This window comes from Colossoma macropomum, unplaced genomic scaffold, assembly GCF_904425465.1.
Source record: "Colossoma macropomum unplaced genomic scaffold, Colossoma_macropomum, whole genome shotgun sequence".
Lineage (NCBI taxonomy): Eukaryota > Metazoa > Chordata > Actinopteri > Characiformes > Serrasalmidae > Colossoma > Colossoma macropomum.
In genome coordinates, this window is record NW_023494797.1 from 2,009,546 (window position 1) to 2,022,511 (window position 12,966).

Genomic DNA, 12,966 nt, shown 5'->3' on the forward strand with positions numbered 1-12,966 from the left:
TATGCGAGCACATTCTCCAGAATGTTAAAGAGGGCAAGGCAGAAATAAAGTTGAGTGAATATTGTCTATAAATTCTTTCCCGCTTTATCTAGGCATGGCTGAGTGGCAGCTATGCTTGCGCAGGAGGTTTTGATGAAGAAGTGCTTTCCTTTCTCTTGAATGCAGACTGCAATTTAGGAGAGGGAGGAAAAATTCTGCTTTGTTGGACTGTTTACTGTTTACATATTGTGTCCAGCAGTGTGCTGGCCTCTGACGTACACACATATGCTAACCCCTGGGATGGACTGATGCATTTTAACATTCCCCTTTACAAACTGACACGTCAATACTTGCTTTAAGAGCTGATGTCTAGCTAGGTGCAAATCCGACAGTTCTATTTCTGCCACTCACTTAAATCCTTAAATCCACACATTAACACTTTATTCAACACGAGTGTTTGGATGTTTGTAATCATATAACAGATGTAATGCAAATGTTAAATCAGAAATAGAAGCTCTAATTTAGTGGCAAAACTAATTTTGAGGTGCTCCCAGTGGACGTTGTGGATACTGCTCACAGTGTTAGTGCACTAAGAGCAGAATTACAATGACCTCATTAAAATTAGAAGGCATATCTTTTTACATATTTACTCTAGATACAACTTAGTGGTGGTTAGTAAGGATTTCAGCAGAGCACAAGACAAATGTGTCATTTGAGAATTAACAGTGATAGGATGTGCACACAGTGCTGTTCAAAAGTCAGAGAGCACCCTCCGTTTATTTAATATCCGATTAAAATAGCCATTAAGTACAAAGGGGGGAAAGTCATAGGCAAATAAGTGAACAACAACTCATAACAACCATGCTAGATCTGGCAGACCACCAAAACTGTCACATAATAACCAGTACTTAAAGCTTTTACCATTGAGAGAGAAGAGAAACTCAAGCTTCAGTGAAAAAATCCAAAGGTATTTCTGTTCATCCATTGCAACACTATGGGTCTGAAAGGATGTGTAGCTATCAAGAAGCCCTTACCGAGAAAGAAAAATAGACAAAAGTGTAATTTTTTGTTTGCTGACACCAAAAATTTACCCTTAGTGGCTGTAAATAAAAAAAACATTTTATGTACAGTACTGTACATAAAACATGAATGCTTTAATATTCAGCTGAGCCTTTCATTACCTCAAATTCAAGCTCATACACTTAGAAACACATATCTGCTGAAAAGAATGTAAGCTGTAATGAAAGTAAAGGGTGGATAAACTAAATACTGAAAAAAACTGATGTTGTATTTAGTTGTTGAGACTTTTATATAGTTTTGTTTTCTGCTTTCTTCCTGATGCTGAAAAAGGAATAACTTGTACCTAATGCTAGTTTTGACTAGAAATGAAATAAATTAATTATGTTCTCAGGCCTTTGCACAGTATTGTACATGTGCATATCTCTGTGTGCTTGAGAGAGAGGAAGGAATCAGTAGCTATTGAGGCTAAAAACCCTGACATGGGAAGTAAAACTAAAGTAGAAGAAAGTAGGGAAGTGGTAAATGAAAAAGATAGAAGATGAAGAAGAGGGATTAAAATGAGAAAGGTGATTAGAAGGCTGTTCAAGCGTTTTTGGGTAAACCCACCTTGCACTGAAGAGGAGAAATGAACATGCACACAAACAACTCAGGCCACAGATTAGAGCTAGATTGCAGTACAGCTAATAGAGCAGAATGAAAGGCTTATCCAGGGGGTTTGAAGGGTCACTTCCATCTTAACTGTACATGTTCCCAAATCAAAACTGTTTCTCTCTTTTTCTTCTTCTGACCTGCTTGTCAGTAGACCTTGACCTTGGTCACATCCCTCATTGAACGGGGCCATGTTGCGATCTGGTAAATTAGGATCAGGTTTAGGACAGAGAGATGAGGAGAGTTCAGAAGAGGATGAAGGCTCAGGGCAAGTGGGACCATGCCGAGAACAGGGTTCTGTTGGTTTGGGCCAGCCACCTTTGGGCTGGAGTGGGGTGGGCAGGGGCCAACCAGAGTGCATCGCAAGGTCGAAAATGCACCGTCCACTCACAGGTCACATAAAGCCGCCTTTTCATGCATGGCTCCGGCCGCCAAGCGGAGCCCATAATTATCTTTGACAAAACTCATTAGCGGAGACCTTGTAGCGACATCGGCGACCAAGAATTCCATGGAGGGAGACATGCACAGGAACAAAGACCTGCGCACTTTTCATTGCGCCCTTTGACAAAACGTAATGAAGTGTGCTCGTTGTCCCCCTCATCAACATTTGAACCTGGAGCCATCCTCACAGAGACTTTGTCTCATAAGCCCTCTATTTTTTGCGCAGTGTGGGACACATCAAATGGCACCTCCACACGGGCTCCTTTGTCCCGCCTGGGGCAGATTGTTGTTGGAGATGATGTTGTTGCTATCACAGGCCTTATTAGGCAGAACTGGCCATTGCTGGCGTGTCAGAACCAGTTAGCTGATTTTATGTTGCGGCAGGGAGCGAGTGCTCAGGACACCGGCACAGCGTGGGAGGACGAGAGGAAAGAAACCTCTCATAACCTACTTTTCAATGGTTAACCTCTCATTGACCTTTGACACGGGATAATTGGGGAGTTGTCCATTATGGTCAGGTTTTTCTGTGTATCTGACCTGATCCAGGGTTTATAGAGATTTTTCCTGGCAGTCATGTTGTTGAAGTGATAGTTCAGAGTGATCCAATTCATTTTCAAGATGATTGGAGTTCTGTACTTGCTGTTGGCCATTTTTCACTAGCTGCTGTATACAGACTGAGCAATGGGTGGATTATAGGTAATAAGAATGCAGTGTAAATGTCTTAGTTTTGCAGGCCATAAATCCGACATCATTTTGAACTAACATCATTTGCAAGTCTTCCACTGACAGTAGATCTCTTAGATAACTCTATGCCCTAATATGCAAACTACAAGTACTTGCAACTATGCAAAATAATACATGACTTTAATAAAATGATTTGGTATGCTCGTAAAAAAGTGGTCCTTCAAGGGTTCTTTAGTAAAGGCAATGCTTATATGTAGAACTGTGAACAATGTGAATGGTTAAATGGTTCTTTGCATGGTTGAATGGTTCTCTATAATGAAAAACCTGTTGTAAATATTTCAAAGAACCATTTAAGTATTGTTTCTCCATAGCATCAGAAAGTGTTCTGCTGTTATTGTAGAACCTTTTTGGTACTATAGGACCCTTGTTTGATAAGACTGTACTAGTTTGATGGTTAGTTTTACACTCTTTAAAAGAAATCTAAAGATCTTGGAAAACAAACAACACTGAAAAAAGTAAAGCCCCGGTTTCTTGGTTTCAAATATTTAAAATTGCCGCGGATTAACAGTGCTAGCATTTACAGTGTTGCGTTCAAAAATATATATAAAGTAATGCAATTTAATAGTAGATGAACGTTCCAGAAATTCTGAGGTGCTATCTGCTCAGATCTGTGTGGGTGTGTCAGGTCACATAATGATTGACAGTGGCGTATCCGAGGCAACACAAACCACAAGGCTCCAGTGGCTGTGGTGAGAAACACCGCCAATATGTTAGAGATGGCACATGCAGCAGGCAGGATTGGTGTGGCTCAACCTTACACGTTTGATTTTGAAGAAGTGCTTGGAAACATCGTGAGCCCTGAAATTAACTGCTTATAGCAGGATCCAGCAACAGGTGGCTAATGCAAGTAAGAATGACGGGTATAATAAACCTCCACAAGCAACTTTAGTAAAGCTTAAATAGAGCCTACTTGCTCTGAGTTTTGTCTAGAAGAGCAGTCGCTTTATGTGATGGAGAGAAGTGGGAGGAGTTAACTGTTCTTATTGGTACTTTAGCAGATCTGACGTCAAAAAAAATCACAAGAACTATAGATAATAGAAGACAATCATAAAAATGAGTAGACAGGGCTGTAAGTATTATTTTCGTAAGTAGTATATATGTAAGGTCTGAATACTTGATTATTTTTATTAAGACTAATCAGCCTTAAATTTGCAGGATCTGAAACAGCCTATTTGATCCCAAAGGAAAAATGAGTGGTCAGAAAATGGTCATGCGGAATGAATTACGGCTGTTTTTGGTGCATAAAATCATACGAACGTCTTTAATAGACCTCAGGAACAAAAATAAGAAGGAAGAAAATTGTGGGACATGGGCTTCTGCATTGATTAAAGTCTTAAATGTTCATACAGAATCAGGTTTGCATCCGTTAAAAGGCTAACGGTTTCAATTTTGATAGCTTTCCGCGCAGGTTTGGCTGGAAAAGAGCGCGGTGCGCTGGGAGCATGTGGCCTGAGAAAGAGCTCAGTGAAAGCGTGGCAGCGGGTGGTCTGACTGCGCACTTGTGGCTGAGAGTGATGTGTTATGTGGCCGGTGAAGAGGACAGCTCCATGGGCCCTTACTGGCCTTCCTCGGTCCTCTCTGGTAGCCCACCTAGCACCAGTATCTTATAGAGGCAATGTTATAGACTGACACCCAGTTCTCGAGTTCTCTCTTTCCTCAGTATTTCGTCACGTTTTCTGGCTTTTGCTGTTTTGAAGTTGATCTCGAATCTGTTGTAGATTAGACTAAGGGCTGATTATTATTATTACAAATGAAAAACATCAAGCTTAACAGCTATTTGAAGGCGTTATGTGCTATAAACTGAGAACAACAACAAACAAAAATAGGTTCAGTTACTGACGGACCCCAGATATATTGACATTCAGATTATTGTGAGGAGCATGACATCCGATATCGATTATTTTGTCCGTTTTAGTGATGGCAGTGTTTTCGGTATAAAGCGCTGCTGTAATTTCATTAACAAAGGATTATGAAATGCACCATGCATAATGCATAGGCTGTATCTTAGAGCATTGTTCCATTAGGCAAATGCACAGAGAGAGAGAGAGAGAGAGAGAGAGAGAGAGAGAGAGAGAGAGAGAGAGAGAGAGAGAGATGTGGCACTGCGCAGTTGAGAGAATTCTGAACTTGAATGAAACATTCCCCACAGCTCAGGAAAACACATACATTGTTTAGCCTTATTCCGCTCTCTCTCCCTCTCGGTCTTGATTGAATGTCTTGTAAACCTGCTGTAAGACAGCCTCTTAATTGATCTATTAGTTGTTGCCTGAGCCCGATGCTCGGTGCTTGCAGTCCACGCCATTATAGCTGGACTCACCCCCTCCCCACCCACCCACCCCCAGGTACAGAGCCACCGTGCTAATCCCATTGGGCATGCATCATTACCTTCAATAATGTTTGGCAGCTTTCCTTTGCGGCCTCCGTTTTAATTAACTTTCCTTTAAATATTTCATGCACGCCAAGCGTATTTCTGTATGTCACCGCAACACTCCAGGCCTCCCACATGCCTTCTTTGCCTACATATTGTTTAATTGTACTTTTCTGTGTAAATCTGTGTTGTGACCATTCAGCCTTATCTTCTTCCTGACCCATTCTGTTGGACACGCCTATAAATTAAGCCTTACGTGATCTTACACTCAGTTTATAACGCAATATCAGATCGCTACAATGAGTTTGCAAAGCCCATTTTTTTCATTATGCATTAATACCAGGTTCTTAAATTTTTTTTTTTTGCTTGTTATTATAGAGCATGTCCAGCTCCGATTTTCTTTTAATCAAAACAGTATTCAGAAAGCGCTTCGGAGAGATTATATTTTGAGAGATTTGCCGAAACATATCTCGCCCGTTGGACAGATTGGCGGATAATCTTAAAGCACGCTCCGCTGACCTTTAATAAAAAATAATTAAAAAAAATAAGAGGAGTGAAGATCTTTCACTGCTTTATATGATCTCGAGACGCCTTTGATTTTGAAGACACTTTATGGCAATTTTGCACTGCTTCAGACTTTGGGTGAAGTTTGACATATAAACATTTATTTATTTATTTTTTGTTTGTTTGTTTGGGCAGTTTGAAGTCTTCTAAACCCTACTCCTTTGTCATTGGTTATTGGTTACTGTATATGCCCAGCGTTTGAACTGTTTATGTGCGAATGTTTATGCCTGCTGTATAAGCATTAAGGTCATTGATTCAGTGGTTCCCTTTATTCCCATCTGGCTGTAGGCCTCTTAACTAGTGGTGGCGTATTCAGCGCCTTATCAGATTTATCAAGTGAATATGACAGAAATAACAGCCTGTCATATATTGTGTTATGATGATCGGCCCCTTTGTCAAGCTTGGGGGGGTGGGGGGGTAGGGGGTGGGGTTCTCTCTGGTCTTTGGTCAAGTCAAGTGCACAGCCTCTTTTACCGGTCACAAACTGACCATGGGGCTTTCTGAGTAGACCTAACCGAACCTAATACTCTTATTATTACATGCTCTAATCCTTCCAATCCGACCTGAAATAATGTTTATCATTCGGTGGCTTGTAAATTTGAGGTCAGGGACTGAGTCCGGAGGCATTTTAAAAAGTTTAGCTGCGTGTTTTGGTTTATTTGTTTTTTATTTTTTTAAAGCGCATGAAAGGACGAAAGGTTTGTTCAGAAGTTTCAGGACTGTCTGTCGATAAAAAGAAATTCATGAAATATATACTTAACGGATATATTTGCTGTTTTCAACAAAGATGTTATGAGAAAAATGTGGTTTCCCATCATTTATAATGAAAACATAAAACTAGTTTCGGTTGGACTATAACTGATGAAATATAGGCATCATTTTTGGCACAACTTGTAAGTCATGTCGCTTTTTTTCTAAATTGGTATTGCTGCTAAAACATGTTCTAAACAAACAAACAAAATAAACAAAAATATAAGGGACTATTTAATGACTTTGCCAATATCAAAAAGAGAGGTTTCTCTGGAGTTTTGCAGATTTTTCTTTTGTAAGCCCCACTAAGAAGCTGAAGAAGAGTGGCAGGTTTCTCAGTCTAACTCAATCAGCGAGGCTCTATGATACACACACGTAGACTGTGGGAAACAACCATTCTAATAAGCTCTGGTTTGAAAAACAGCGAACTTCTCCTTTAAATTACGTCAAAATGTATATGTTCTAGGCTGAGAGATTGCAGTGATCAGCCTCGAGCTCCCTCCTGCGCCGAGGCTCCCATACGAGCCTGGGTTGAGCGCGAGCAGCCTGCTGGATGGAGCTAGTGCGGAGCGGCTCCGGGGACAAAGCCGCATTCATAACGTGTTCTTGCCTGCGCTGTTTGATGCCACTACCGATTAAACGATGACAATGAGGGAATGATGTCCCCCTTTCTTCCGTGCCTTGTAGAGTTCATTCACGTCCTCGACTGAATTCTGACCTTCCAGCAACGGCTTTAGGCGCCGAGTCAAGAAGATAAACTTTGATCAAGTGCAGAGCTTCAAATGGTTTAATTGACCCATTAGAGAGGAAGCAAAATAAATGAATGAATTAATAAATAAATCACCACACAGAAACGACAGGTCTTGGAAAAAAATGCATTCTTATAAAATAGTTTATAAATGGCGAACACGGAACACTTATAGGCCCGTTCACAATGTAATTTTCTTTTCTTCTTTTGTTTTTTGTCTTTTGTCGAACATAGCTCATTCTTTAGGCTGTAAGCAAATAAAACATTAATAATAAAAAAAAGGCTAACGACAAGCTTCACATTTGTCCTCCAAAAACAAACAAACAAACAAATAAAGAAAAAACAAACAAACAAACACGGAGAAACATTTAGCACGTGACCACGGGAAATAAACTACACAACGAAACATTGAGAAAGACGCATGGCACGAAAATAAATAGTGTAATAAATGGAATACTTAAACAATAAATAGATAAATAAGACCACTAAACTACGATTGCCATTGCAGACATCAGAAATTCACAGACATGTTTTTTTTTGTTTGTTTCATAACAGTTGCATTTTTTTTAAACATTGCATAAAGTCATCAACACCATGGAAATCATATTGTGCAAAATTATGGCTACCTCCGCGTTCACAGTTCCAGCGGAGCGGCCCGTTCAGCGCGCTCACGTTTCAGCTGCCACGAGCTTTTTGTACTTCGTCTCAGGTCCGTAGTGCATAATTGAAGTTACAGAAACGTCCCGGTGCGTAAGGGCAGCGCCTCCGCGAGCCTGAGCGCAGGAGAGAGGCAGATGAATGAGCAAACACTCAGGCAAAAGAAACGCAGGCAGTGGCAAACAGGATCACAACAGTGAACACTGTACAGGTGCCGGTTACATATGTGAATGTTAGTTGGCCTTTTTCAAGCTGAGCAATAGATGCAGTAATCCATTAATATTGCCTAGATCTGCATGGCAAATGTTTCTTAGCATTACATTTTAGTTGTTGTAATGCCATCAGCTCTGATGCACCTGTATTTGCTGAAGGCTTGAAGCGTTAGGTTTTTGTAATCCAACCTGATTGGATTTATCAGTGTTTACTGCACTGGAAACAGTGCTCTTTTCCATGTTGTTGCTAGGAACATAAAACTGCTTCACATGAAGAGTGTGTGTGTGTATGAGCGTGCTCTCAAAGGGCTCACCTGCCTCACCTCTTCATCACAGGTCTGAAAGCGGTTGTCTTGGTGTCCTGCAGTGTTAGACACGTGTCACTGAGCTCGGAGGCTTCCGACTCAGACTTGGCCCCACTGCAGAATCCTGGAAAAACACATAGGGCATATTCTTAATGTGTCCAGAGTGACTCAGACAGGCCAGTCCAGAATGCAATTTCACTTTAGCTAACTCGATTTTTAATGAAATTTCTGAATGTAGACTAAACTGAACCATCTGAATGACGCTCCTTTAGCAGACTATGTTCTGAAATGCTACAGCAAAGCACATTGTCAGATTAAGCGAAAGAACTTCATGGACAGCCCTGCAGGTTCTGAGGCATCAGCACTCTTAAAATCAAAGGAGGCGGAAAGGATTAGGTGCCATAAATCTACTTTTAGTTCCCTGAAGAACCTTTAAAAGGATGGTTCCTTAAAGCAGTGGTTCTCTAATCAGTCCTCAAGAGGACAGATTTGAGAACCACTGCCTTAAAGAACTATTCATAAAAGTGCAGAACATTTTTAAAGTTTAAAGAACCTCCACATAATCTACATGTTCTATACTATACATCCAAGCTAAGAACCATATTCAATCTTTATTTTCAAGACTGAATTGTTCAGAACCATTCAAATCTCTCTCTTTAGGACATTCTGTCTAGAAATAAATGTTCTGAGAAGTTCTACCTTCCATGCTGGAGTACTGGCAGGAGTCTGTCAGGGCCTGGTAGGAGGAACAGTGGACTTGTAGGCCTCTGTAGCTTCCTGTGTTGTATGCCTTATTTAGCGCCTGTGCTCCCTCTTCGAATAGGCTCTCAGTGTTTCCCAGGCTCGTGGGGTCCTGGAGGCCCTTGGCATCCCCACACTGCCCTCCGGTGCCCACCATGGGGAGCCGGGATGTTTGTAGCTGGCAGTTTCCTGCTCCACCCCCAGTCCGTATCTCCCCTGTGTGTTGGGTACTCCCCAGCACCACCCCAGAAGCTGCAGTCTGGGCCAGAGACCAGATCCGTGGCTTCTGATCCGACGATACCTGGAAGTGGGACAGGGAAACGGGGCCCATGGAAGCAGATAAAGTTGGAGGCTGCTGCTGCTGCTGCTGCTGCTTGGAGCCCAGAGGGTCCAGGTAGTCAGGAACAAGGGCTGTCACGCCCTTCAGGCCACAAGGGAAGGAGGGGAAGCCAGAGGGTACAGGCAGGTCGGCGTTACAGTCTCTCTTTGGGGGGGTGGACGTTGGCACGGAGGGCTGGGCAAGAGCCAGTGCATCCTGGCCAGATTTCTCACAGTCGCTGTCCAGCTTGTCACAGTCCTCATCCTCATCCTCGATGTCATCCAGGTCACTGAGGCGCAGGTCCCGCTCTTCTTTACAGTCTTTAGAGTCTATCCAAGAATGGACAAATCTTGATTAGGTTGATGCCCAGTGATTTAGTAGACTGTTTGATTTTTATTAATAAAAACAAGCAGATCAAGAATTATAAAGGAGTAATAAAAATGATGGAATATTAGGGAGCTATACATGGGCCCACACTTCCTCACCTGCACAACTATGTCAAATTACGTATTAGTTTTATTTACATTTACAAAGAATGTTTATTAGTTACCGAATAAGAAATCTTAAGATTAGTACCTGAATAATATCTGCAGATAAAAGATATCTACCTTTGGTCACACATTCCCGCTCTGTCTTATCCAGGTTCTCCTTCTTGTCGTCTCCTGCTTTGTTCTTGGGTGACCAGGTCATTTTGTTCTCCTTCTTCAGCCTCCTCCTGGCATTGGCGAACCAGGTGGACACTTGGGTGAGGGTCATTTTGGTGATGATGGCCAGCATGATCTTTTCGCCCTTGGTTGGGTACGGGTTCTTTCGGTGCTCATAAAGCCATGTTTTGAGAGTGCTTGTGGTCTCGCGGGTGGCATTTTTCCTCCTGGCTGAGCCATTAAAGTCTACTGACCCGTACCTGAAAGAAATTATGAATTTAACTTACATTAACTTACATTTACATAGTACAGTAAATGCAGTGGTCGCAAAGTTAATATAATAGATCACCTACTTTGTTTTAAAAGTATTTTAAAGGCATTTGGAGGCTGCAGTGTCAGCTTTGGCTTAGTCTTACCTGTCATACTGGTACTGGCCCAGTGAGTGGTCATAAGGGTAGTAAGCAGCGGGCTGGCTGATCCCACTGTGGAGGCTTCCAGTGCCCTCCTTAATCTCATACTGTGGGTTCTGCAAATAAAACACATAGAACAAAAATGGGAAAAATCAGAAGAAGTTTAAAAGTAAGTAAATAGAGTAAGCACAACTCTTAGGTTAGACAATGAAAGTGAGTATAAAGTGTAAATTAAATATTACTTTTGTGTTCTTTTTGTTTATTTATTTTCCATTCCTTTTAATTTAGTATTACAATAAGAAATCAATACAGGAGAAGCTGTCTCCTATCTATGAGAGAGAGAGGGAGTGTGTGTGAGAGAGAGAGAGCAATAAATCAAAAGTGATTGAGACAGCAAGTGCTTATCTGGTCGTTTTCGCCGATTACTCCAAAAGTTCCTCCAGTCTGATGCTCAACCCAACGCGGAGGAAAATCGATGGCGCGCCGACACCGCGCGAATAAGGGGCTCGATCGATGGAGCTCGAGACCCCGGGCTTTTTTCTTTTCTCTCTCTCTTTCTCTCTCACTCTCCCGCGCGCTCTCTCTCCCTTTTGATCAGATTAAAGTGCAAAGTGCAGCACGTACCAGCGTGGAGTAGATGGCGGAGGGCTCCGCGCTGTACTGGAAGTAGTTGGCGTAGTTGTGGCCGGCGGCGTACGGGGAGCCGTACATGCCGAGCGCCGCGGCGTTGAGCTCGGGGCGCGCGCTCGCCAGCAGCCGGTTCTCGTAGGTCGGGCAGCAGAAGGAGGCGGCGGCGGTGGCGGCGGAGTGCGGAGCGCTCGAGCCGTCAGACACCGACCTGGAAATCGAATCGCAGCAAGTCGTACTGGGGTTTGGCGACACGAAAAACTGCATGAAGAAAACCACGGGAGGACACGTTATTTTGGAGGGCTTTGCTACGGAGACATCTTCCTGTCTTTACTCTGTTTAGATTAAATGTAAAGTTAAAAAAGGTAAGAGTTTTTCCCCCATGAAAATTCCGTATTTAATAAAAAATGTTCTTAATAAAGGTACTATATACTGTTGTAATATTTTTTTTATAAAAAAACAGAGAAAATTAAATACTAACGCCTCTCGTGCGTTTTGACGCAGCAGAAAAGTGTCATAAAACTTTTTTCCTCACGTCTTACTGAAGAAGTTTGCTACCCACTTCGCTCCCACTTAAGTATGAGAAATTGACCGGAGCAAAATTAAAGTAGGCTATAAATAACTCCACGCACAAAACGTCACGTTAAAGTTTAGATACCTGAACTTGCACATAGTTAAAAGCTGCGCTATGGAGCGGCGGTGAAAGGGAGGAGCCGTGGCTCGCTGCAATTACACCTTAAAGGTAATGTACACATGTTTTTGTCACCCCACAACAACACGTGAGTTCATTCATAATTCAAATTACTCGAAATATTGCCACAGCCTAAGATACTGAAATATCGTGTTCTCTGACATCATTAAAAAATGAGAACTTATTGCAGTGTATTACCTGAAAAAAGGCAATAAAGGAAAGGAAAAAGAAAAAAGGTGAAGTCTTTAAGAAGAAGTCGTGTTAGTAATTGTTTTGGCTTACCTGAGAAGTTGCATTGTAAGGATATCCAAACTGAGAGAAAGACATAGCTGCTTCTTTTGTTACCATCAGCAAATATTCTTCTCCGCTGATCGATTGAAACCAAATCTACTTCAAATCCACCGTCTTACACGCATTTCCACGCTCGGCCTTTCGCTCAATAATAGATGACTGCACTTTTAGAGAGGAGTGCTGAGGCTGTTTACGCCTGCCCTTAGTTTTTATATGTATGCCTAATCCCCCTAAGGAAACAAGAAATTAGAGTAAATCCTAATCAAGTACAAAAATATTGTTGCTGGTGCTGAAGAAAGCTTAAAGGATAACGTAAGACTTGCAAGATATGGACTTCTGCTTGTGCCATTATTTGTGCCTCTATAGTTCTTTAGCATTCATCCATGCAGGGCTAGCGGCGTGACGTCACTGTAATCCCGGCTCGCCGGGGCGGCTGGGAGAGAATAATGTGTTTGCCAATCACATCTAGCAGCGCGCTTTTCTTCAGATGTGTTTTGCAACCCCCCACCCCACCACCACTTCCACCACTCCAACACACACGCGCTCATCCCGTCCTGTCCTCTCGGTTTTGTGCATTAAACCATTTTAAAGCTTGAAAAAGATTTGTTATGGAATGGGGTCTTAGCAGGCAGTTTACCTAAATGTGCCTTGAAACATACATGAAACATAGAGTAGAACTCTCTCTCTCTCTCTCTCTCTCTCTCTCTCTCTCTCTCTCTCTCTCTCTCTATATATATATATATATATATATATATAGTTTATCTATATAGATAGATATAGACATATATAGACAGATATAGATAGATA

General features: G+C 41.9%; 1 protein-coding gene across 1 annotated transcript; it reads right to left on the reverse strand.

Annotated features, from left to right (window-relative positions):
• Nucleotides 1-7,203: 7,203 nt before the first annotated feature.
• On the reverse strand, nucleotides 7,204-12,592 carry irx6a (iroquois homeobox 6a). Its single transcript, XM_036584023.1, has 7 exons — nucleotides 12,151-12,592; nucleotides 11,175-11,438; nucleotides 10,557-10,666; nucleotides 10,105-10,400; nucleotides 9,136-9,825; nucleotides 8,446-8,560; nucleotides 7,204-8,035 (listed from the first exon to the last, which is right to left on the reverse strand). The coding sequence occupies exons 1-6, from the start codon at nucleotides 12,214-12,216 to the stop codon at nucleotides 8,451-8,453; spliced, it is 1,536 nt and encodes a 511-aa protein (XP_036439916.1). The 5' UTR covers nucleotides 12,217-12,592; the 3' UTR covers nucleotides 7,204-8,035; nucleotides 8,446-8,450.
• Nucleotides 12,593-12,966: the final 374 nt, after the last annotated feature.